This window comes from Mesoplodon densirostris, chromosome 2, assembly GCF_025265405.1.
Source record: "Mesoplodon densirostris isolate mMesDen1 chromosome 2, mMesDen1 primary haplotype, whole genome shotgun sequence".
In the NCBI taxonomy this organism is placed as follows: Eukaryota; Metazoa; Chordata; class Mammalia; order Artiodactyla; family Ziphiidae; genus Mesoplodon; species Mesoplodon densirostris.
The window spans coordinates 153,604,538-153,631,386 of NC_082662.1; the positions used below are offsets into that span (position 1 = coordinate 153,604,538).

General features: G+C 46.0%; 1 protein-coding gene across 3 annotated transcripts in view; it reads right to left on the bottom strand.

Moving 5' to 3' along the window:
- The window catches only part of CACNA1E (calcium voltage-gated channel subunit alpha1 E), a 300,372-nt gene that overhangs the window by 22,387 nt on the left and 251,136 nt on the right, over positions 1-26,849 (bottom strand). For all 3 annotated transcript variants that reach the window (XM_060088531.1, XM_060088530.1, XM_060088529.1), the window contains 12 exons: positions 25,487-25,498; positions 23,746-23,842; positions 21,194-21,354; positions 20,528-20,665; positions 19,491-19,692; positions 18,518-18,682; positions 17,789-17,899; positions 14,171-14,254; positions 13,293-13,418; positions 9,473-9,538; positions 5,113-5,204; positions 4,417-4,582 (listed from right to left, as the gene is read on the bottom strand). In XM_060088531.1, coding sequence (XP_059944514.1) covers positions 4,417-4,582; positions 5,113-5,204; positions 9,473-9,538; positions 13,293-13,418; positions 14,171-14,254; positions 17,789-17,899; positions 18,518-18,682; positions 19,491-19,692; positions 20,528-20,665; positions 21,194-21,354; positions 23,746-23,842; positions 25,487-25,498 — 1,420 coding nt within the window. The remainder of the gene's footprint in view (positions 1-4,416; positions 4,583-5,112; positions 5,205-9,472; positions 9,539-13,292; positions 13,419-14,170; positions 14,255-17,788; positions 17,900-18,517; positions 18,683-19,490; positions 19,693-20,527; positions 20,666-21,193; positions 21,355-23,745; positions 23,843-25,486; positions 25,499-26,849) is intronic.

The window sequence follows — 26,849 nt, forward strand, 5'->3', positions numbered from 1 at the left end:
AAAGGTCTGGTCCGAGATACATTTCCATAACTAGCACGTTGCTTAAGGCACAGCAGGCGTTCACTAGATGTTGTTACTTGAATATTCTTAAAGACATTTAATATTTAGCAGAGACTGTGATGTGTTGGAAACATACAAATGTTACAGATTTTTTAAAGAGCCATGAAAGAAGCATGTACAGCAGGGACAAAAAGGAGTATGGGTTCGAATTTCATATAATTTTCATGTCATGAAATACTATTCATCTTCTGATTTTTTTTCTCAACTATTGAAACATGTAAAAATCATTACTAGCTCATGGGCCATAGAAAAACAAGTGGTAAACTGGATTTGGCTTGTGGGCTATAGCTTGTGGAGCTCTATATAATCTTATCCAGATTATACAGGAAGCAACAGGAACCCCTAAAGGGGTTTAAACTAGGAGAGAGACCAAGGGCTATGTGCATTCAGAAAGAACACTTGGTCGCAATGTGGTAGGCATGGAAGGTGGGCAGGAGACCAGGGGGAGAGTTTTGCGATGCTCCTGAACTAAGCCAGTGCCGGGACAGCATCCTGGAGAGAGAGTTTAAGGAGGTAGACTCAACAGGCCTCGACCACAGTGACCAGCACTTCTTTGTTGTTTCTTGGCCGTCCAGCACCCATATACTGTACTTCTGGTCTCCTGGGGACACACCCCTTACCTATTCCCAGTTAATATGGTTTAGTGGGGCACCACCATGACGCAGGCCTCAACCAGCCATTGAATCCCATCCCCCTGGGCTACAGTGACTGGTGAGCCAATCAAGGCCAAGAAAATGGCATTGAATCTTCTGAGCAAGAGACCTGTTCTTCCTTGCTGGCCTTGAATATGTGGGGAGTGAGGTATACAGCTGCTGCTACAGCCGTCTTGGAGCCAAGGACTGGAGGTGTTGGAGAAAAGAGCTCACAGGCAGAAGCCTGGGGAAGAGATCTGTCAATAAAGAAGGAAACCTGGTCCTGGGGATGTCATCTGAGCCCCAGATCAAACTTGCTTAAGCCTGTCCTGCCAGACTGTTCATTTATATGAGCTGATAAAATCCCTTTTTGCTTAGGTCGGATGCAGCTGGACTTTCTGCCACTTGCAAGTGAAAGAACTTTGCCTGACAGAGATGAATTGGCTGTGGAGGTGAGCGAATAGGAGCCTCTGCTGCTGATTCCCAGGTTAAGTGGCTGGGTGGGTGGAGGTGCCAGATATGCAGACAGGATACACAGGATAAAGAGAAAGTCTGCAGGATGGAGTTGCTGGGAGTCTTCTCTGTAACAGAGACTACTGGCTGCATCCTAATAAGCAGTCTCCTCTCTTCCTTCCTCCCTCCCTCCCTCCCTTCCCTTCCTTCCTTCATTCTACTGCTTAGAATGGAAGTGGATGCCTGGAATCCAGCCATCCTCTTACCATGAGGCTGAGGGACACTCCCTGGAAGTGTGGGAGCAAAAAGAGGGACGGGGTCTGGGGCACCAGCCACTCTGTGGAGCCACTGTAACCAGTCACTGGTTACACTGTCACTGCCTTCTTCCAGGCTTTACTAACATGCCAGGAAAATAAACATCCCTCTTGGTGAAGCGACTGCTATTTGAGGAGCTCCGTTTCGAGCAGCTGAACCTAATCCTAGCATGCACTTTTCTTTCTGTCACTGTGATGGAGCCACAGTGAATTTATTCAATCACTGTCCGGGTTATAAAGGGGTTTCCATATACAATCATCCCTCAGTATCTGCTGGGAATTAGTTCCAGGACCTTCCCAGAGACTAAAATATGCAGATGCTCAAGTCCCTTATATAAAATGGTGTAGTACTGGGAATTCCCTTGTGGCCCAATGGTTAAGACTTGGCGCTTTCACTGCGGGAACCTGGGTTCGATCCCTGGTTGGGGGGACTAAGATCCCGCAAGCCATGCAGCGCAGCCAAAATAAAAAAAAAATGGTGTAGTGGGCTTCCCTGGTGGCACAGTGGTTGAGAGTCCGCCTGCCGATGCAGGGGACACGGGTTTGTGCCCCGGTCCGGGAGGATCCCACATGCCGCAGAGCGGCTGGGCCCGTGAGCCATGGTCGCTGAACCTGCGTGTCCGGAGCCGGTGCTCCGCAACGGGAGAGGCCACAACAGTGAGAGGCCCGCGTACCGCAAAAAAAAAAAAAAAATTTAAAAAAATGGTGTAGTATTTGCATATAACCTATGCACATCCTCCTGCATACTTTAAATCATCTCTAGATTGCTTATAATTCCTAATACAATGTAAATGCTACGTAAATAACTGCTGGTATGCAGCAGATTCAAGTTTTGGATTTTGGAACTTTCTGGAATTTTTGTTTGTTTGTTTTTAACATTTTCAAACTGAGGTTGCTTGAACTCATGGATGCAGAACCCGCAGATAGGGCCGATTGTATCAACACATTTTCTTTACACTCCTTTCCAGATACCTATTATTAATGTTAACAAAAACTATTTGTATTATTATTGCTTTACATTTGCATAGTCTTCTATAGCGTTGTGTGCGTATTCACACCTACCAGACGTTTAATGCTTGCTCTAACCTTTTGTGAAGTGGGTTTAATTACCACCAGCCTTTCAAGGACACAAGTGCTTCCTATACACATCTGTGTTCTTTAGCTCCAAGCACATAGCTGGGCACATCCCAATGCATCGGTAAATCTTTCTAGAGTGGTTGGCTTGAGTTGAGAAGCTGTGTGACTTGCCCAAGGTCACAGAGTCAGTGTCGGGCTGAGATCTGAAAGCAGATCATCTCATACTGAATATACCCTCTATAAAAATAACATTAATGTGTGAATTATGCAGTAGCCTCCATCTCAAAATTCTAAAAGTACCTTTATAGTCGCTAATTAATTTTCCAGTTATATCTTTGGTTTCTTTTGAAATATTTATTAAACACTTAAATGATGTAGGATAAAATGGAGATGTCTGCATGGCCTTTTATATGCTCCACTTCCCCCTATGATAAGCGCTGATACTCCTGTATGAGTTTCACCTTTGAGTTCTAGGTGACGGATGCACTGAAACTCACTGACGGCTTCACCCCAGTGTCTAGCTCAGTGTGAACCTTTTAATGGTCACTCAATAAAAATGTGCTGAAAGTACTGAATACAGGAATGAATAAATAAAAAACTCCAATTTATATCATCATTCTAAATTTCGTGGCAGTTATTTTCATTATAGATTATACTTCCCTATTTCTAAATAAGATAATATTTGCTGTTCTTTTTTCATCAAAAAACCTTTCACATCCATGAGAAGGAACACATGTACAAACTCACTATACCAATAATACTCTTATCAGCAAGTACTTTTTCTTCCCATTTTACAGAAGTCACAAATGGGAAGGTGCCTTGGCCAAGGCTAGAACAGCAACAACGCCAATGTGGGCTCCCCAAGTCTCCGGTCAGTTCAACCCCTGCTACATCGGCCTGCCCACCACCCTTACCAGTCTGTTTGTTAGCCACTTCCCCACACCTGACAGCTGGACACATGGCAAGTCCCCTTGGGATCACTTTAAAGAGGTAGAAATTCCTGGACACCAAATAATTCACTTTGGGATTCCCAGCCATGAAGCTGACCACTTTTAAGTGGCATTGCTTTAGTTTTAGATTTTTTGTGCAGCTGGTGGCATCAGCAGTGAAGCTGAGCTGAGGGACGTCAGGGTGGCCAGAAACGCCAGACTGACCCTTTCAGTGATGTGGTAGCACCTTGCCCATTATTGTCTTTATCACCACTTGTGTGATTGTGCAGGGTAGAGATTTCTGGATGCTGCTGTGCCGAGTCATGTCTTCTCCCAAAGAAAGAATTAAGAAGGCACCTAGGGCTTCTCACTATTTTATAGGTGGGCGTTTGGCACGTATATTACTCAGTATTTACTAACGCCCAAAGCAGTCATATCCTTTCAGGTCTATCAAGCTGGCCAACTGTCACCAAACATAGCGACATAAGAGAGACGCGCATCTATGACATTGTATATTGTCATCATCCTACTCTGATTAATGCTATCCCCTTACAGTTTCAAAGTACGTTTTCTCAAACAGTTCAAAGGTCTCCGAAAGAGAGAGCAAAGATTCTGAGCCCTGCTTGTGAGATAAAATACCGGAGATACAGAAGAGAAAGATTCACTCTGGGGCACAACTGATTCAACGTGATATCCAAAACCCTCCTCCCGGAACCCTACCTACTCCCCTCATTGGCTCTTCTCACACAGTCCTCGCCTAGAAGCAGCAGAGACATCTCTCAGCCATGGAAAGCCACCCACCCTGGCCTCCAAGAGCCTCCTTGAGGGGGACCTATTTCTCATCACGGGCTGGGGCCTGTGGCCGAACGTACACCGACGCGAACCTCTCGTCTGTTTGTCAGAGTGGGGGGACTGGGCCACATCTCAAGCCAAGAGCACACTGCCGCTCACCAAGAAGGAACAGAAGAAGATGAAAGAGACGAAGTACACGTAGGCCAGGTCGGTGCCACAGCGCTCGCTCTCGCTCTGCCCTGAGGGTGCGGTGGTGTCAGGCTCACAGCCCTTCTCCCCGAGGCACGACAGCATTATCTCCTGCCAGGCCTCGCCCGTGGCACTCCTGAGCCCAGAAGACAACTCGGTTAGTAGCAGCAGGTCTGCGTGTCCTAGCCTCTCCTCAGCACTCTTCCCGACTCACCCACCTAGGTTCCTCTCATGCTCAGCCTCCTGCGAGTGCGATGGAGCACCAGTGAGGTCTCTCTTGGGCTCTGCCGCCTCACCCACTGCCTCTCCATCTTCTGTTGACAGTGGTAGAGAGGGCAGTGGGACTCTCTAAGGCCCCACGTAAACCTGGTCGTCCGTGGTTCAGCCCTTAAATGGAATCTGGCCTGCAATCCATCCTCACCTTCCCCTTCTCAAAGCCCTGGAGGATGTGCTGAAACTGCGTTTTGCAAACTGACTACTGAGTCAAAGAAGTCAAGCCATCGGAGCAGTTTTGCGGAGGTCCTGCCCCTGCTTCCACCCCCATCTCACTGTCTATCCTCATAGGAGCAGAGTGAGCAGAGACAAAGGGGAACGGGCGGAAGAGGCAGGCCGACTGTTTCTCTCTCGCAGGAGAGCTCCAGCCACCACAGTTACGGATCCAGGTACCTGAAGAGTAGCATGAGGGACCCAAAGAAGCTCCGGAAGTTGTTGTGCCGGTTGATGTGACTCTCCTCATCTAACTTTATGTTTCCAAAGACCTGGATGAGAAAAACAACAGAAAGCCCTGAGCATTATTGAGCAGTGGGATGTGTCCAGCGCAGGATATTAGATGCACCTGCAGGCTTGGTGAATTCACATGCGTGGCTCCTCCCACTGGCCTAACCATGAAGCAGACAACTCAAAACCCAGGGAGGCTGGTAGACCCCACGTTCTTGGCCTGATATGCGGGAAGAGTTATATTCTCCAGTGAAGCCAAGAGGATGAATGCTTGCAAGGACCACGGAAGGCAAGATCTTTGAAAGCCATTCTGCTTAGGTGTAGTTCCTCCCACACCTAATTTGGTCTTTTTATTTCTATGATACCTACTCACTATGGTACTCAAGCAGTCCGTCAAAGACATTACCCTATAATAGGCATGCAGGGAACGAGTTACCCCCCACCTTTTCCTGTCTCAGCTGGTAATGATGAGAACACTTGTATTTGCACAAGATGTGATTTATCCCTTATAAAGGATAAATAGGCAGATGCTGCCCTGGAATTTGCAAGCAGTTTAAGTCAGAGAGGGGTATCTCTATCTTCCTTGGATATGTTCCCATCCAGAGAGTCACATCTCAGAAGTGTGATACATCTATAACCCAGAGTCCATGAGAATGAACACACACCAAGTCCAGGCCAATAGGATGAAGAAAGTCTGGAAAACTAGATACTTGGAAAAGGAAAAAGAAAACGGATTTGGGCAGATCTGGCTATAGAGTGAGTTAACTAATCTGCTGTGGGTCTCTGGGCTTAGAATGAGGTCACTGTGCAACTTCATGTGAAAAAAAGAGGGAAAAGTCAGAGATCTTTATCTACAGTGAATAATGATGAGCTCTCGGACACAGTGCTGTCTGGATCCAAGGTCGATCCCATGTCTCTCTAGATGGGAAGGGTGCCCTTACACGTGCACTTTCCTCCCCAGACATGATTCAGATCTCAGGATCTACTCTCACGAAGCAATGTGTGTACAACCGAAGGCTTACAGGTCACTTTTCTGGCCTTTTGAGATTATTTTCGGCCTGTATTTAACCTACTTCAGCTTACCTAATATGTGCTAAATGGAACACATTTCCCCCCCACTCCAACAGTGTCTAGAATGTGCAATTGAGGAACAGTCTCTGCTATTTTGCTCAAATAGCTCCCACTGACACCTGCTTGGGGAATTTGTTCTCAACGCTGATTTTCAAAACCTAAATACTACTTGTCTCTCAGGGAGAATGGAGGTGGTAAGCTAGGCAGTGCTGGGGAGGAAGGGAAGGAGGGAGGTAAGGCTGAGGGCCCCCAGTCAGACAAATAGTAGCACTGAAAAAAAATCCCACCCAAACAATCAAACCTAGTTCTGGATGCCCCAGGAGGAAACTGTCATATATCCTTGCCCATGTTCACATCCCCTTCTGTCTTTCTTTACACCCACTTAACTCAAAATCCATAATGTGTCCCTGATTCATCACACACACACAACTTACAGTGTATTTCCTCCCTGTGACACTCCTGAAGCCATCATTAGTCTTCCTCTTTACGACATTCTTGAATACCTTACCCAATCGTGAACTAGCTGGAGGGCACACTGTGACTTTACAAAAGTTATGTCTGTAATAGTCAAGGAACTACTGTCAAGCCAATAATGTATATTTATTATGAAGGTGGTGTTTAAGTTTTTCCACCTTTGTAAAAAGCTTTTCACTTAGTCCTTGTCATTAACCCAAATCTCCGACATCAAAAGGAAAGGGTACAGAAGAGAAAGAAGGTTTGATGAGACCCATCGGAACACTTAATGAAAGTATAGGCTTAAATCTGTTTCACTTGGGATTACAGAACTTTAGAACTAAAAGGGATCTGTAAAGCTATCTATCCAACTCCTCTACTGCACCGGTGATGGGGTCAAGGCCCAGAGAGGTTCAGTGATTTGACCAAGTTTGCACAGCTGGTCAGTGGTGGAGCTGAGACTGGAAGCCTGTAGCTCCAGGACTCTCCCAAACCCAGCAAGTTACTCCTTCCTTCCATCTTCAGATTTCTCTGCAAAGCTCTCTTCTTCTAAGAAGCCCTTGAAAGTTCAGAATAATGGTGCTTCTCACAGATACCTCCTATTGCTATTTATATCTTTCCAATGCTTGTCTACTTTCCTTTTGCTTTTCTGTTTGTGTGGTTCCCTCTGCTTTGTTATGACTGTATGAGACACAACCTTTCTAGGTACAAGCTAGGTGTCTGCTTTGTGTGTGGTGTGGGGTCTCCGTCATGGGACAGGATGAAGATGGCCAGCTAAAGGTAAGTCACAGTGGGAATGGCATTCATGTCTTGGTGGAATGGAAGCAGTGATCTTATTTTTTGGAAATAAGTCTAAGGGCAATAAATTGTTACACATTGCGGTTATTGTAAATACCGCAATTTCACAACTGAAGAACTCCTATCTCCCACTAAAGGGTCAGAGAAATACTTGTATTTGCTTGTTGGTGGGAAAAGAGACAGTGCAGAGAACTTGCAGTGCAGTAGGAACATGGGCTGCAGAGCAGACAGAGCTGAGATTTAAACTCAGCTCTCCCACTTACTATCTGAGATCTTGAGTATGTTACAAGTTACTTAACCACTCTAAGCAACAGTGGAGACGATGAAACCCACATATAAACATTTTCACATCATTCCTGAATACATCAGAAATGTATCTTGTGTGTGTGGTGTGTGTGTGTGTAATATATATATTTGCAGGGAGAGAGAGAAAGTGAGGGAGAGAAAGGGAGGCAGGAGTGGGTAAGAATATCTATTTAGCACAGTGTCTGGAACACTCAGGAATTCAAGTGATGGTAAATGGTATTATCATCATCATCAGTAGTATTACTAACGGGTTAGTATTAGAGATGGTGTTGTTCTAGTTTATTTTGCTGGAAGATGAAAAGGGGATAAGAACTATTTTAAGCATGGACCAAAAAAAAAAAAAGAACCCTAATTTAATCAAGTTTCATTTGGCCATTCAAGAACATTTTAATTCTAGAATCAAATATTTGAGAGTTTGGATGGACTTAATAGAAGTCATCAAGCCAATCTTCCACTTCAGCTGGGATTCAGCTTGCACCCACTTCTGACATCATCATTAAAGCTCTACCGAAATATCCTCTGTGAAGGAGAACTCATTACTTTTCAACCAGATCTCACATTTTTTGACACTTGACATTCTATTGTATTTTTGGAGAACAAAACTCTCCAGTAATGGGATCAGAAGATGAACAAAATTTGGAAGTGCAGGCAAGAGAGAGGAACAAAAAGAAGACATTTCAGAGAAGCGCTCGAAAGGGCTGCTGACATGTCAAGCCTGGGGGATGCGTGCAGTGGCTCCAGATGGCAGCCACCACTGAGAAGGCAGCTGGCCGTTCAAGGCAGCCAGACCACCTGACTGCAGAAACTCCCACTTGGCTGAGGTCCTACGCTGGGGTTTAGTCTCCAAATCTCCAAGTCAGAAAATCAGCCTCTCGGAGCCCAGCAGAGAGCCTGTGTGTCCAACTAGACAGGTGCATGGGATGTGCTGCTGGTTGTTTAGGGTAGGAGTTCACCCACCACAAATGACAGCTGCCTTTGAAAGATCTTTTGGCCTCTTCTGCTCAGCGGGCTTCTGGTTATCTGCATAAGTACCCAGGGTGGGAACCTCATCCACTTCTCAATTCCGAAACTGGAAAGGATGTGGTAACCAAGGAGAACCATCCAGCGAGCTGCGTGGTCTTTTGACAGGCATCAGCTGGAATGTGGCCCTTGGGTTTCCTGAGGATTGGGCACACTGCCAGGAACTCTGAGCTCTTCCCAGTGGTGGGTCTTAGGGCATCAATCTCAGCCATTTGGGATGTAACTCGCATACATTTTGTGTTGCTGTCTGCAGAAGAACCACCACCTGACCTTCTTTTAGGTCTGGCTCAAATATGGGAGGGTCCTGAGATATGGATCATCAACGAGCCTCACCCTATCCTTAGCCTCGTGGGGGAAACCCCTCTGGCTAAGAACGGCGGTGTCATCTTCACTGGAGTCCAGCTGCTTATGAGGCAGCACCATGACCTGACAACCTCAGAGGAAGCCCCTGTATCAGACCACCCTGACCACCTGGGCAACCCGAGTGGGGAACCCTGCACATGTGAATGCCCAAGGTCATACTGCAACAAGATCTTGGGAGTGAGCCTCGGGGCAAGAAGGGATTCTTGAAAGGATCTCAATCCTGTAGGCTGAGGCTAGAAAGCCAGAGACAACCTGGGCAACAACTGTCCCCCACCAGAACCCTGATGCACCCTCTCACCTGCATCCCAATGATGGCATAGATGAAGAAAAGCATGGCAATCAGAAGGCAGACGTAGGGGAGGGCCTGGAAAGAAAGCAGAGACACGACCATGAATTTAAAGGCAGGCAGCTCCAGGGTCAACAACCTGCAGCACGGGCAGTCTCTTGTCCTGAGACTGACTTAAAACACAGGGCTGGGGCTCTCTATTCACCCGGGATGTTCTGTTTTGGGATTCCATACTTTTGCAGATGTCCACATCCTCTCACAGATATGTAAGCTGGTGGCCCCAGAGAGGCTTGTAATTTCCCCTCTGTCGAGAATATTCCCTGACCCACAAGTGTGTGGCCCATATATCCAAGGGAGAGCTGGGAAAACTTCTTGGGATTGGGATTCATCCCACTCTGTATGCAGAATATTAATAACCTGAGCAGTTGTGATGCAAATTACACAGCAAGCATCTAGCTTTGGCTCCCAAATCCCTGTATTACCCTTCCCAACCCTCGCTCAATGTGAGGTCCATAACGGAGCATTTGGAAGCAAAATGAAATGGCTGGGGTCTCAGCTGCTGGTCAGTTCCTAGCAGGCTCCTTCAAGCTCTGATGAAACATCTTTTTCTGATGTTGAAGCGTCCTGACCTTTCATTCTGTGTCACGCAAAATTCCAAAAAGGCTTTCAAAGTGTGAGCCATCACAAAACCCTGCCATGAAGCCACATGGCACAAAATTCCATACTGTGCAAGTTAACTGTCACTCTGGGATGACAACACTTTACTGATGGGGGTGAAAGGGCGAGTGGAAGAGACAGGAGGCAGGGAACTGCCCCTGGTGGCTGGGAGAGGATGGAGACACAGGGCAGTTTGGTTTGGAGGCCAGGGTGGGCATTATAATTCTGGGGTGATCTCAGTGCTGACATGGAAGCCCCTCTGCTTTACCACCCAGGAAGCCTCCCTGGCAGTTTGTGCAACTCCAAGTCTCCACTCTCTCTCGAGTGTGCACAGCACAACTCCCCAGAGAGCAATTGAAGGCTTTCAGACTGCATGAACCAGGCAGAGCTTATCAATAGAGCTAACTAAATGAAGAGCCCTGGGAGACTTTTACAACTTGAATAAAGAATAACATTAAGATGCAATAGAGGGGGGCTTCCCTGGTGGCGCAGTGGTTAAGAGTCCGCCTGCCGATGCAGGGGACACGGGTTCATGCCCCGGTCCGGGAGGATCCCACATGCCGCGGAGCGGCTGGGCCCGTGAGCCATGGCCGCTGAGCCTGCGCATCCGGAGCCTGTGCTCCTCAACGGGAGAGGCCACAGCAGTGGGAGGCCCGCGTACCGCAAAAAAAAAAAAAAAAAGGATGCAATACAGGGGTTTCCCTGGTGGTGCAGTGGTTAAGAATCTGCCTGCCAACGCAGGGGACACGGGTTTAAGCCCTGGCCCGGGAAGATCCCACACGCCGCAGAGCAACTAAGCCCGTGCGCCATAACTACTGAGCCTGCGCTCCAGAGCCCACAAGTCACAACTACTGAGCCCACGTGTCACAACTACTGAAGCCTGTGTGCCCAGAGCCCGTGCTCCACAACAAGATAAGCCATGACAATGAGAAGCCCGCGCACCGCAACGAACAGTAGCGCCCGCTCACCGCAACTAGAGAAAAGCCTGCGCAGCAATGAAGACCCGAGCCATAAATAAATGAATGAATGAATAAATAAATACATAAATGTATAAAAAAATGCAATTGAGAGTTGGTGGGAGAATCCCTTCTCCAGTGGAGTGCTGATTCTTAAGATCTGTGAGGAGCGACTACATCCCAAGGGGGCAGGTGAAGACACCATCTGCTGAAAGGAAAGAGTAGGGAGGCAGGTTTCTCTCCCAGCTTCGAGGAGAGGACCAAACAGTCATCCTGATCTCTCTTCTTGTCATGTTGTAAATTCCAACACAAAATAAGGAAGACAGAAGAACTGAGTAGGGGTCAGTGGTGGAGAACTGGGTGATGCTCAGGGTGGGGCTGGGGAAGGTAGAGGCAGGGGCAACGCTGTTTACACAGTGTTACTTTCTGCTGTGTATGCGCAGAGGCAGCCTTTATTAAACCAGCTTCAAGAAAACAACTTCTACACTGTGTCTCAGGGCTGCACCCATCCATCACGGTGTCACCTGGAGGCAGATTCAGCTGTCTTCACTGTTCTCTCTCTATTCACTGGAATAAGCCAACCATTTGGTCATCAATTTTTGACATGCTTTTCTTTGCCCTCGATAGTATACACTTCTACAGAGAATCAGTGATCATGAGAATATGACAGGCTGACACATATTTCTTAAGAGACTCACTAACAACTGTAACTTGTTGCACAGGCCTCTACAAAAAGATTTTAAGACCATCTTGTGTTTCAAATTCTAAATCCAGACCCACCCGAGACTCAAATGGTAAATTCTTGCTAAGGTTTTTGATTTCTCCTGTTATTGAGCTTTGGAGAAACAGTTTTCATTGAGGTGACACCTTTGTGGGAGTCATAGCAACAAACAATGATCTGAATCCAATAAAAATGTCAAGGTTGCTCGTGCGACCCTGAGCATCCTTACAACTGGCCTCCCGTCTCAGATCCCCAGGACTTTGCTGAAGAAGTAAATCAGTCATGATGGTGTGGCATGAAGTCCCTTTCAAGTGACAAGAAACCATGAATTCACTGACAAGCTTTCTTTAGTTCAATTTGTAATTAAAATGTACAAACAATTAAAATAAAGAAGGCAATTCAATACATTCATGATTTTTCATCTTTGAATCAATTTCATCAACTATATTTTTAAAGTACATTCATTGTAAGACTCTTTTTTATAGGAGGAAAAGAGTAGGCTTTTGAGCAGCATTGATGTCCCCCAAAGCTGAAAAACAAACTAATTATATTTGCTAGAGCTTGAAGATATTGAAATATGTTTGGAAAACTTTTTTTTTTTTTTTTTTTTTTGCGGTACGCGGGCCTGTCACTGTTGTGGCCCCTCCTGTTGCGGAGCACAGGCGCCGGACGTGCAGGCTTAGTGGCCATGGCTCATGGGCCCAGCTGCTCCACGGCATGTGGGATCTTCCTGGACCGGGGCTCGTACCCGTGTGCCCTGCATCGGCAGGTGGACTCTCAACCACTGCACCACCAGGGAAGCCCTGGAAAACTTCTTTTACTGGAAGTCTCTGCCATTAAAGTGGATCTCAGGTATCAATTTTTAACTTGTTTATTACATGTACATCTCTGTATGGCTCCATGAGATCATTCAAAAGAAGCTCACCATATTAACCTTGCCCAGATACCCTACTGGTTTGTGGGATGCAGAGGTAACCATTAGCATGGCATATATTCAGTGGTTCAGGAAATACACACTAATGATGACATGGGTGGGACTGGTATGAATCATCTTGTTATAAAACACAACTCAAGGAGTCCTTTGAAAAACCGTTCTGTGAAATAAAGCCACTGACGAATCCCTGAAAAATGCAGAGGATATGTGACTACAGGTGGCTGGCTCTGTCCGTGGATGGGATTGCTCAGGGCATATTGAAATACCTTGGGAGGGAGCACACCTCACAAAACGAGCCCCCTGCCTCAGTGGACAGAGAAGGTAACTGAGTTACAAAGTTGGGGTGATCTTTTAGCATGAGATTCTAGCCAATTAGTCATAAGCTAATCGCTGCCTGGCCAAGTTGTGTTGTAACTAAGAACTGCTGTGTTTATCTAATGCTTCTGACAAACGCCCATCCCCAGAGGTGAGGGGACTTGTGGAATCATGCTGCATTGCCTGGTGTGCTGTCTGATGTGACAGGGCCGCTGCAACCCTCAGAGGGGAGGAGCTTGTGCCCTTTACCTTAAAGGACTGCACGAAGGTCCAAAGTAAAATACGGATGGTGTAGCCTTGACGCAGAAGCTTGATGAGGCGGGCGGCTCGGAAGAGCTTCAGAAAGCTCATATTGAAGCCACTGGTGTTCACCAGCTGGTGGAACAAAAGGAAACATATCATTAGTGACATTATGGTCATTTAGAACATCTAAGCACTGGTATTTGTGTATTTATCTCTCATTCAGATCATAGAATAGAACATGGATGCTGTCTTTTGTTTTTAACCCCATTTTCAGCTGATGGGCCAGTGGGGACCATCTCTCAGAGCCTCCCCAGGCCTGCCCTCTATTCCCAGAAGGAAGGCATGGAAGTACCACAGACGGATGCCCCATATACAAGTGATAAAACTGGCCTCCCCAGCCTTCTCTAAGTGGTCCTAACTCTGCACTTGGATGCCAGAGGGCAGACCTAACAATCTCTATTGCACATGACGGCCCTCCAATATTCAAAGACTTGTGATGAACTCTCCAAGTCTTCCTTAGGGTGAACCATTTCAGGGAAACAGTTCAGGTCTAACAACTCTGAGGGCGAAGACCCTGTGCCTCTTTTGTGTCTCCCAAAGAATCTAGCAGGACACTGTGCACACTCGGCCTCTCCTGGGCCCTCTATCCCATTCACCCCCATTGGATGGCTGCTATCTGAGTCGTGCAAATGGGACCAAGCCTTCCATGAGATCCAGCACCATCTAATGTTCCCATTTTCTGGCAAAAGCTCAGGAATGAGGAAGTGAATAGGGGGCTGCACATTGGGTTTGTGGAGCTAAAAATGGACTGAATGTGCAGAGAATTTTTTTTTTAATGCAACTCCAGGGCCAAGCCTAAAGAGAAGGATCAAGGAGCCATTCACCTTGCTGTCTGTCAGAATAATTTCTGTGATACTGCCGATCACGGTGATGAAGTCAAAGATATTCCAGGTGTCTCGGAAATAGTTCTGCCAAGTGAATGCAGCCATGGGAGCATCAGGAAAAAAAGAAAAGAAAACACAGGAGAAAATGGAAAAAAAAAGACATCTTTCATGACATAACTTTGTCACTTGGAATTAAAACTTGTCAATTCCAGGACAAGTTCATTCTAACTTTGGCTTTAGTTTCCTATTTCTAACCAAAAATGCTGTTTTTTCCTTCACTAATATGAGCGTTTCTCATTTGGGAAGCAGTTTCATCACTATTTGGAGACCTTGTTTTTGAAGCTGTCACTAAAAAGCTACATTAGAAAAATGTAAGATTTTTTAATGTAATATTACATAAAAATATGTAAGAAAGAGATTTGTGGCCTAGAACATTTTGATGTCCAAAAATGAAAGATCATAATTGTCACCTACAAGACAATAAAATTATTTACAGTATTACTCTAAGGTTTTCTATAACTTTTAAATTATTATTTATATAGTATCATGTGACCCTATAAATATACAATTCTGACTTTCAACTAACAATGAAAGTCACAGAGATGTCCTAAGTGACTAAAGATCAAAGATGTGTCAAAAATCTCTTCCTAACTCCACTGAGCCTTTTCACACCAACTTCTGATTGGCAGTAGGATGAACAAACTCATCTTTCCCCTCTTTCCCTGCTCCGTTACACCTTTTGAGGAGGTGTAACTAAATAAAATACAAGGAAGCAGTAATAGAATGAGTGGGTTAAAGGAAATGAAGAAGTAAAGGACCTGGATAAGGCACCAGCCAGCCAACATTAAGCTTAATAGAGAAAATGGGTTCTGCTCCCATTTCCAGTGCTCCGGTGAAAACAGACCTTGGACTATATTCCTTAAAAGAAACAGAACGCTTGGGACTCCCAAACATTACCCACTTGCCCTTGGGTGGCACCTCCTGTAAGAGACCCTCAGAGCACTGCAAAACACACCCACTTCCATCCCCACAACTGGCATTCATGAATCCTTGCTACACATGCCAGATTTTGTGCCAGGTCCTCCCTTGGCATTCTTTCAGGTCATGTATTCCTCCCATGGATGCTCTAAGTAGGTAGTGATAAATGCCTCATAAATTACTGACTGGTAGGGCTAGCAAGAAGAATGGGTAGAGATAGGCGATAAAGAGAGAAATGTCCTGGGGAGAGAGAAGGTACGTTTATGAGCACCTATTCAGGACTAGCCACCTTAGGTATACTCCCTCATGGGACACACACACAGTATGTAAGGCTATATGGCAGCTATTGTTATCCTCCTTTTATGAATGAGAAAACTGAGGCTTAGAAAGGCCTGTCTGATTCCAAAGTCACAGGCACCTGCCAGGCATGTACAGAAACTAAGCACACAGCCTCACAAACTCACTGTTGTTAAGGATGACTACCTCAGGAGTGGGGTCAAGTTGAGTCTCTGAGTCCCTCAATTCTCAGTGCTCTCCTATTACCAACCTGGGGTGAGCTTCCTAATTCTTGGTTAGGTCCCTATATAAGAGCTAGAATATAAAACTAGCTCTCAGGGGACAGAAGCCCTAGATTCCAGTAGAGGAGGCCTTACAATACAGTATGGTAGAGCACAGCATAGCATAGTACAGACTAGTAGATTATGGTGGACAAAGTGTGGGCTTTGAAGCCAGAGAGACCAGGATCTGAACACTGGCTCTGCCTTTTAGTAACCTTGTGCAAAGTACTGAATCTTCTTGAGCCCTAGCTCATCCGTATAAGAAGAAAACCATAATGGCCATCTAATAGAGTTCTTATGAAGCTAAAATGAATAATACATAAAGCTTTTGGTACTTAGTAGACAACCAATATATGTCAATTCTCTCCCTCTTTCTTTTTCCTCTTCCTTCCTTTTCTATTCCCACTCCACTTTCCAATTCTACGGCCTTTTATTCTGCAATCTTCAGAAAGTGACACAATTTTTCTGAACTTCAATTTCCTCATTTAAAATAACAACAACAATGATAATGACAGCTTCCGCCATGCCTATTTCAGAGTCATTGAGAAGATCTGACAAAACAGTATATATTAGGGCGTTCTGAAAATCTACAGTACTGTATCAATGAAAAGACTTATTCGGGACTAGTGGTGCCTTTTATAGTGTGACAATGCTTCTAGACCTTGAATGAAAATACGGGGGTTAAGGTAGGAAGGAGGCAGGCTTTGGGGCCGAATCATCTAGTTAAGCCCATAAGCATGTATTCGGCATTCACCATAATTTGACACAGAATTGGGGACTTCGGTCACAGATGATGTCAATCCAACATGCAAATAATCAAGATGCAGAGAAAAACTTTCCCTGTTTTTACACAGGCTTCCCCCACCCCCTGCTCCTCCTGCTCAGGGCCAGACTGTATTATAATGGCATCTTTGTTGCTGGTAGTTTACTTTTCTTTATTTCTCCAAGACTCAAAAGGGAGTCAAACAACAACAATACAGCCACCTGCAATGGGTTCCCTTCAACTCTCCTCCCCAAACCATCAAATCAATGACTTTTCAAAGAACCACCAGGAAACCAGAAGCAATCCCCACCATCAACACTCACAACCATCAAGCCGAGGCCAGAGTCCCTGTTCAAGCTGCCATCAGACAAACCCATTGTCAGATAATCAGCTGAGTTTCTCTTATTGCACGGAAAGCCATATACATATAATTTGAAATGGTAGCTCACACACAAAATAAGTATGAAACAGCTGTTGGGTGGGTTTATCTGCAGCCCACTGATCTCACTGTAAACACTGAGCCAAGGGTGGCAGAGAGGATTATTTTGTCGACAGGACACTGAAGTGAAGGGCTAGGTTTGCTTAACACTCTTGATAGCAGATGCGAGAATCTGCCAAACAACTATAATTAGTAGCTGAGGAGAAGTAGAAGGAGGACTCATGCCAGAAAAACTCAACCCAACCCTCCCCAAACCAATTCCAGAAACTGCCCCCCCCCGACCCCATACTTACTCACTCTCTCTTTCTCTCTCTCATACACACACTTTAAAGGCCATTAGCCTTTGAAAGCTTAAGTACTAAACATTTATTTTTAGTGGCAGAAATTACTCTTCATGTAACTAAAGGGAGGAGGACTACTAGGTAAAATCTATTATTTGCTATGTTTGAGGCTAAGCGGGACAGATATTTTCCCATTTGAGTTATAAGATTTTAAACCTTTCACCCGTAAATAAGCACTCAGATTTATTAGTCCAATCCTTGTTTTGCTCTTCCTGACAGATGAATCTTACTAAGTTCTAGTAAGACTCAATGATCGTCGCCCCTTGACAACTGACAGACTTTGACAAGAACAGAGCTGATGACTAGATGGGTACAGAGCTGGGGATCTGGTTCTCTTTGTCTTTTCTCCTAACACCCTCACACATCATCCTGTCTCTATGGCAGTTTTCTGAGCAGTCGAAACAAGCCCACAATTAGGTGGGCAGGTGTGCGAACCCTTTCTGGAATAGCGGTGACCGCCCTCCCTTCCAACAAAGGCTGGGAATGTACCCAAACAGAAGGGAAGACAAGAATGATGCCGGGATCAATTCCATGACATACCAAGAAGCCAAACGCAATGATCTTTAGGACACATTCCAGGGAGAACACCATGGTGAAGGCGATATTCAGGTACTTCAGGGCCAGTTCATAGGTACAGGGAGCAGAGTAGTACTGCCAGGAAGAGAAAAGAGGAAAGAATCAAACCCCTAAAGGTGAGAGGGTCCATGAGAGAGGCTGGCCATCTCGCGTCCCTGCCCTTGGGGGACGTTCTGGTGCATGATGCAGGAGGACAGTCATCTAGGGCTAGAGAGGAGAAGCACACATCCTATGGAGCAAAACAAAACAGAGGAAAACACAGGTCTTATTAGCAAAATGACCAGTCTTCCTAGAGCTGAAGGTGAGAGGGGCAGAAACATTTCCTAGAGTTAATTACATTACCGTTTCGTATTAAAAACCTCTTCCGACTCTCTTTTGGAACCCCATGATCATCTACATCTCCTGACACTTCCACCCTTGTGTGCGTATGATTGCCATCACCAACCTTTGCTTTCAGAGTTCCTGGACTGCTACTATATATTTCACTGCATTTTGCCCCAAAGACCCAAAGGCTGGGCTGTTGATGGAGACAAGATGAAAGAGAAATTCCACGATGGAAAAGTAGGTGAGGAGGCAACAGACGGGTAAGCTGGAGTGTTTTCTCAGTGTCTCGGGCACACACACAAGTGCCTGCGAGGGGACAGTTGCCAAGGCTCAGCCTGCCCGAGTACCTCCCAGCCACCACCTTCTCACCTTCATCATCAGCACGATGGTGTTCAGGGCGATCATGGCCATGATGGTGTACTCAAAGGATGGAGACACCACGAAGTGCCAGACGCGGTACTGGAAGGTGTGCCTGTTCTGGGGCATGTAGCGGGTGAGTGGCTTGGCACTGATGGCGAAGTCGATGCACGCCCTCTGCAGGAGAGTCACACTGATTAGCCAAGCTCAGAGTCCCTAAACCTCGCACACTGGTGAGCTCTCTGTTAGACGGCTAGAAGAAGAGGACGGTGTGTGAGAAGAGGCTAGGGCTGGGCAAGCAGAGGTAAAAGCAGCAAAAGAAATTATCTGGACAAAGCTACAGGTGAGGTGTCACCTTAACTGAATACACAGAACTAGAAGGGTTCAGTCCCATGTGGTAAGGACTTGATGGTTATTAGTAATGTCCTTTTACACAGCACAAGACTTAGATATTTGGGCAGGAAGCTCACCGTCAGAAGTAAAAATCTCTCTCTCTGTGCATTCCCATAGCACTTTATTTGCATTTCTCTTATAGACTCTAACAATTTCTAGTTCAGTTCCAGGAATAAAAACAATGTGCCAGAACTACACTTGTTACCACAAAAGCAGTAATAAGTTAGACAGGTTCCCTGCCCTTACAGCAAATATACACCACTGAGGGATGCAGGAAGGGAAGGAGACGTGCTAACGTTATAATGTTGGCACACGTCTTTCACCCCCACCTCCAGATGATGTGCCACATAAACGTAGGGGCTGCATCTTAAACACCTTACATCCCTCCCAGTTCTCTGTGTCTCATACCTGGGCTTTAAACAGAGCGGACACTCCAAAAACATTTATTTAATGACTGGCTAATTCATTTCCCCCTAATTCTCTCTCTAATTCACAATAAAGTGGAGAGCATTCTGTCTTCCTCCCAACACTGCTGGTCTGAGAGTCCTTTCCAGAGCCACCCCTGCCCTACACTCCAGACCCCTCGTTTCACCTCGTTCTTCTCCAGGCTGCACTCCTCCATCATCTTGTCCCCTTGCTCCTGGAAGGTGATGATGATGAGAGCCACAAAGATGTTGACGAAGAAGAAAGGAAAGACCACAAAGTAGACCACGTAAAAGATGGACATCTCCATGCGGTTGCTGCGGCTCGGGCCTCGGTCTTCCTCTGTCACATCGACAGAATGCTGCAAAACTCTGGGGACAGAATGAGAGGGCACGGATGGTGGACGGCGATCTTGGCAGCTGCTGTGACTCAAGCCTTCATTAGCAGATGTGCCATCTACTGTATTTTCTTATCTGACTTTTTAAACTTTGTGGATCCTCCGTGAATTTGGGGCTCCACAACCAAGCTGGTGGAGGTCCAGTGACCCCCAATCCACTGCTCTTTCTAGCCCCGGTGCCATCATGCATCCAACTCCTAAACACCAGAGTGACATTACTTTACAGTTGAGGTTGTCATAAAGTACCAAGAGACTCCTGAATTTCCCTTTGGCATTTTGCTGCCACCAGAAAGTGGTGTCTTGGTTACTACCAAGTCTCTGAAAAAATAAGCCTGCAGCTACGAGCAGCATAAAAACTGCATTCTGTTGTCTTTGACATGTGAGGTATGACCACAGAAAGCATCTCTGGGTTCTGCCACCTCATCCTTAACCCTTGACCCTCATGTCCAGGGCCAACTCAGAGGATAAATCTGTCTAAAACCATCCTCAGGGACTCTCCTACAGTGCGGAGAGCTGTTCAAAACTCATTTGTTCTGTAGGAATCAGATGGCTCTATTCACCTCCTTGATCATGGGCTGAAACACTGTGTTTCAAATATTTCCCTGACTTCGCCAGCTCCCTCCTGATTCCTGCTTGAAGGATTTTCATTCTTCCTCTCTCCTGCCCATCTCACCTACTCATAACCACTTACTTTCCTTGGTACAATAACAAAGGGTTAGCCTTGTTTATCTCAAATCAACTTCTCAAGGCAAACACATGGCTCTAGCCCAGCTCATAGACAAGCATGCTAAGCCAAACCAATCACTCACTGAGGCCATCCTTCCCCTGTGGAGACGGTGAAGAGGGTCAGCAGGGCCCAGATGATGTTGTCATAGTGGAATTCATGGCGCTTCCATTCTCGGCCTTTCACCTCCATCTTGTTTTTCTCATGATCTACATAGTTTCCTCTAAAACCAGAGCAGAAGTGAACCAGAACCTCTTCACTATAGCTCATGGAAGAGCAAAGAAATTCTAGGGACTTCGATAATGTACAGTAGTAATTATCAGCATTCAAACGCAAGCAAGAGGGGATTTTATTAAGGCAGTGTATTATCATGGAATAAAAATGAGATTTGGTGCCCAACAGACATGGAAGATTAAATCCTAATCCTTTCACTAGTCACTGTATAACCTTGAGCAACTTCCTTAAACTTCCTGTGCTTAGGCTTCCACACCTATAATGTCCAAATAAAACCTATCTCAAAAGGTCATTAGAAAGATTTAAAATTAAAACCTGATGCAAAATGCTATGTTCCATGTCTGACACAAAAGAGGTACTCACTCAAAATGTAGCAACTTCTTATTTTGCCTTTTTTCCCAAAAGAGGAATGGATTTAAGAAAGGGAGAAAGAAAAGACCTATCTGTAAAGGGTTGAGTGGACCTTGGCAGAACACACTTTAGCAGAAAGTGAGTGGTATGTGCTGGTGGCGCTTACATGCACTCCTTCTCTGTGTCCTTGGAACTGTCTGTGCAATAGAAGAACTTGCCCTTGAAAAGTTGAACTGCGATGACAGCAAAGATGAACATGAAGAGCTTATAGACAATTAGTATGTTGAAGACATTTTTCAAAGAGGTGACCACACAGTCGAAGACAGCCTGTGAACAGAAAAAAGAGCCATGGTGTGTGAATCCCTGGAATGGCCTGTGTATTTGCCTACAGCTGAGTTGGACCCACACTACCACCAGCCAGCCCGCTGAGAAGGTGCCCCAGGAGATATCACCCTAGTAAGAAGTGACACTCATGGGATTCGGACCTGTTTTCTAAGCTGGTCATGACTGCAGGAACCTATAATTTAGGAGGGGAACACATGTTCTGAATCTGAAAGGAAACCCAAAGCAGTAGAGACCAGATGGTATCAGGCAGGGGAGGGAGTCCTTTGTGGAATCCTATTACGTGCATTCCACTTAGTGTGAAATAGAAATTTATTCCAGAAAAGGGATCCTTGAAATCATTTAGCCTGTTTTAGGCGTTAAATAGCTTATCCGTAACTTCATCTATTTGGGGCACAGTCTTAGATTTGATTTATACACTGAATATGTATTGCTTTCTCTTAGCCTTTCCAAATAGATCAGGGAGTGATAATAAACTATCACCTTTGTTCATTTTAATGATATTTTGGAATAAGTTCACACATTTACCCCAATTACATTCCACACTTCACGTAAATGTTCTCTAGTTTAAAGCTGGCTGTGCTGGGGATGAAGATTCAACAGGTGATGTGGGAAGGGGTAAGAGCCACCCTCTCTTAGAGATGGGAGGACCAGATGGACAGAATCTGGCACTTGCACTTCAGTTCAAGGCAGTGAATCTCCTTCTGAAGAATCCACTGTAGGCCCTAAGCCATGAAGAGTTACATGGGAATTCAACACATTTCAAACCATTTTTAGGTTATTTTCTAGGTTTGTAGGTTTAGCTCACTGGAGAGTCTAGCCCCATGGTGGCGCTGCATTTGAGCGGTTGCCTCTTCACAGCGCTGGGTGAACACTGCTGGTTTAATTAGTTCAGCACTGCAGGGAACGTGAGTGACATGCAGCCTCGTGGAATTATCAGATCCACCTACATTTCCCTCAGGTTATGGAGCTGCAGAGCAAAGAGCCAGCCCTTCCTAATTAGTTGGAATTAACCAAGGTTGGGTCGCCTTCTTCAGCCTGTTAACTAATCTCATCATCCTGTCCAAGCTCTTCTCAGGACCCCAACATAGCTCAGAGGAGGAGACCAGTGGACCTGGGCTGCAGCTAACAACATTGGTTAGGGCCCCAGGCCTCCCGGCCATATTTTTCTGGGGGTGAGGCAGAAAGGAATGAATGTTCACAGGCACCGACCCCGGCCAGGCCCTGTGCTGGGGCCCGTCACCAGGTGGAGGGTTATAATGAACAGCGTGTGAAAGATTTCCCGATACCGTGGGAGGTGCCTGATCCAGGAGGGAAGGCAGGGCAGTGGAGGAGGAGAGCAGGCAGTGAGGACACTTCCTTTGGAGCATGAGTATCTCTCCTCAGGAATCCATGCAGGAGGCCAGGGCCCTGGGCTCTGAGAGGAGGCCATGTCTCAGCCAGTTAGGGGTCCTCCAAAAAAGACTTTCCTGTGGTCTTAAGCCTTTGATCAACCTGGTTGGTTTAACACCTCTCTGCAGAGCCAGAGGGCTGAAAGGGAAGCAGTTGGGGTGGCAGTGGAGGGATTGGTGGGGAATATCAGAGGTGATGCAAACCCAATGTGAAAGAGGAACTGGGGAGCAGGGGAGTCCCTTGTTCCCTCCCTGGTGGTGGCTGGCTCTCATTCACAGGAATTCAGGAAGGAAGAACTTTTCTCCCATGAGGCTTCAGCTTCCATAACAGCAAGGGATGTGTGTGGGAGAGGCAGGTTCCACAAGCCAGCAGCCTGAGGGCAGGAAGGCTCAGGGAAGGAGCTCAGGGTGGGTGAGCAGGTCAGAGGGCAGGAGAACCCAGATAATAGACCTCTGAAGACACAGGTCCTGGCAACAGGGAGAACTTAGTTGTGTGAGCTCACTTTCCCATTTCTTTTCTGCTTATGCCAAAAATGACTCTGTGTCCTTGGGCAAGTTATTGGCCTCTAAAATATGAAGGGTCAGGGCTAGAAGATTCTTTCTTTCTCTAGAATCATGAGGAGAGAAACCAGCCCAGGTGACTTGGTCTGACCTAGTATGCAGACCACAACACGCAGGGCTCATGCTCCTTCCATTCTGGTGTCTGACCCACCTTAATGACACAGGAGGCTCCAGGATAAAGCCACACAGGGTTCTTCCTATGACTTCCCACAGAGGGTGGGGCCAAAGTCCTTAGGGATAGATTTCTTAGGATATTGGTTATTTTCCTTTGAAACTCAGACCCTTAGTTCAAGCAGATGAAAAGAATCTCAGTCTCTGTGTGAGCAAAAAGAATATCCCCAGAAATAATTCTCCCAAAGCAGGCCACCTAGGCTGCTCTCTCTAGATGAAGGGGAGCTGATGGGAAGAAACTGGCAAACGTTACCTTGAGCTTGGGCAGGCGCTTGATGGTCTTTAGCGGTCTCAGCACCCGCAGCACCCGCAGGGACTTGATGGTCTTGATGTCCCGGCCCTTGTTGGTTCTGCAGGGGAGAAGTCCCGGGAAATCACAGGACAGGGGAGTGTTAAAGTGACAGTCACACTACTACATTAACAACAGGGAGAAGGGGGAAAGAGGTGGGCAAGAGGCCTGAAATTGGGTCAGAGTAGACCCCAAACACCACCCTCTGGGAAAATTTTCCAATCACTCCCCAGTGTGCACACACTCATACACACGCACACTCATGCATACTCACAAAGAGGAAGACACAGGTACACCACAGAGGCACCCATGCACACATGTTAATCAACACTTCCTACCCCTAACAGCCGGAGCAATGCTGCTCATGACCACACTGACCAAATGGAAATGGAGGATCAATTGACTAGGGAACAGGACCGTAGCCCATTGTGGACCGGCATGGTGCCTAGCCTAGGGAGTCTTCAGTAGAAGGCTCTCAAATAGTATTTGCTGAATTGAATAGGGAGCCATGGTTGAGAGCAAGTCTCATCAGAGGACTCAACCTAATCCTTCCTTCAGCTCTAGGTTTGTCACCTCTGCACAGTTCATGAGTTCAGGGGAGAGCAGGGTAAGGAAGGCTGGTGGGGACATGGCACCCGTGCTGTGCTGGGCTGCTGGCTCCAGAGAGAGCATGTCATGCAGGCTTCTAGCCAGGACTTTGGCTCACACCCCGATTATCTCTGTGCGAGTGGCGCTTCCAGCAGTCCCTTCCCATTTCCAGCCCTCTGCACCTAGCACGAGCTGCAGAGAGCCTGCAGTTGGAGGAGGCCCAAACTGCAGCCCACGCCCACCTTTATCCTTGCCCTACAGCTAATGACCCTTCCTCTTCAGCCTCTCGGAAATGTTTGCTCCTAGTAGACAAAATACATCTTTCTATTTTTAGGAAGGAAATGAATAAATCAACCTGCATTTCTCTCTCCACCCTGCCCATCCCCTGAGATCTTTGCATTCAAGTCAAACAACTGCAATGTGTAAAACATGCAGATGGTAGAAAATGAGACTCTAAATAGTGAGCTCAGGTTCTGGTTCTTTCCTCACGTTGGCCCAGATCACCATGACACCAACTATCAGAGGAAATGGGATCCATCTAGAACATCAGATGGGAACTACAAGGCTTCTGCCTGCTTTTCACCCTGTCCATCCTGCCATACCCGTCCTCCAAATAGGGAGATCGAAGGCCATCCATTCCTTCATACAAGGCAAGGTAGGAAGACATTTGATGGAATGCTGACTGCCTAGAATGTGAATTTTGAGACCCTCTTAAATGGTTACAATCCATGATCTATAAGTTGCTTTTACTCAGTTCTAGATCTGAATATAGATAACCCAAAAGTATCACATTGATATCAATGGCCTCTTGCATCCATGGGCTTTGTATATTTTATAAACTCTTTTACTTTAGTAGGTTCGTCTATCTACCTTTCTAAAAAGGCAACATATAGGCCAAATACATATCCAAACCAATAAGAATGATCAGTTCCCAGGAAGGCTTGGTGACTCCTAGTTTTTGTTCTCTCGGATATCAGGGAAAACACACCACTCACATAAACTCACCACTCCTTTCTTAGTGAGCCAGTTCCTTCCCTCTCAACCATACTTTCTCCCTCCTCCAACCCACTCCCCATATTCTTTTAGTTCAAAGAAAACTGAAGAGAAAAATATTTACCCCAAGGCATTCCTATGGAGGATCCAAGCAGAAAGCAGTAAAAAAAAAAAAAAAAAAAAAAAGGAAGAGAGGTAATGGAGAGAAGGGAGATAGTCAGTAAATTCAGGGAGAAAAGAGAACTTTAGGACAATGGGAAATTGGAGATGCCCAGACCCTAGAGATCCCGCTTACAGCCTTGGCACTTGCAGAGCCTGCACGCTTTGTGAAGGAAAGGAAGGGCCAGCACACCATCACTCCACACCCACCTCTCCACCCTGCAAAGGCAAAGGACCTCTGCAAGTGTTAGGGACGCTGCCTCTAACTATATGGCATTCCCCATGTGTACTTTATTCCATGGAGCCTCGCTGAATTGGAGTTTTCTAAATGTAGTCTTTCAATTCCACTTCCTTAGTAGCCTTCAGACAAACTCCTTCTGTTTCCAGTGAATTTATAAGAAGCCAGGCTAGAGGAAAAGTGCCTGATCTGGGCCAGAAACTATGTCTTGGAAAAGGCGTTTCAAGACACAGTGGCATACGTATGCTTATGAAGGAGTTCATTTGAAGAGGGAGACACAATGTCCAGAAGAGGGCTACTCTGACATCTCTCAAAAGCACAGAGGGGCCATATCATAAAACCACCTTGAAATATGCGGGAAGGCATAGTCTATCAAGGTCCTGATGTCACATAAAGGGATGCCTTTTGATAAATTAAATGACCACCCGTCCTTTGTGAGCTATTTACCGTGTAGCTTGCAGACAAATCATCCCAGTTCTATTGGTGAGGCTTAAAAATGACAAAAATAAAGATGGAGAGCATAAACATGAAACATTTGAGATAGAAATAATAAAAGCTAACTTTCTGAATATTTATTCTTGGCCAGACTCTGTTAAGCACTTGTAGTGCAACTCTTTATTCGGACGTCCTAATAACTTTCGGACAAAGGTATTATTATCTCCATTTCACAGATGAGATGCTGAGAAGCTGAGTGCCCAGCAGTGGCAGGGAAAGCTGGGATTTGAACCCAAGTCTATATGATGCTCAGAGCTCTTGCTCTGTACCATTAAGCTTCTGCACCAGCAAGTTTTTGGTTCTAGGCTCTGTCAAACAGCTCACCAAATTCTAAAGCTGGAACATATCCTTGAAATCCACTTAACTGCAAACAAAACTGCAGCCTGTGGAAGGTGTGCCTTGCATAAGATCTCAGTAAGTGAGCCCCAGTGCCACGGGTGAACAGGCCGGCTGCTATGAAGAAGTGCCTAAAATTCAGCCTTTGCTTCTTGGTTGACAGTTGGCTGTGAAGGGTACTTTTTCTTCCTTTCTTTTAAATTTTTTTACTTACCACAAACCTATGTTACACCACCATATGCCACAAGCAAAGATTTCC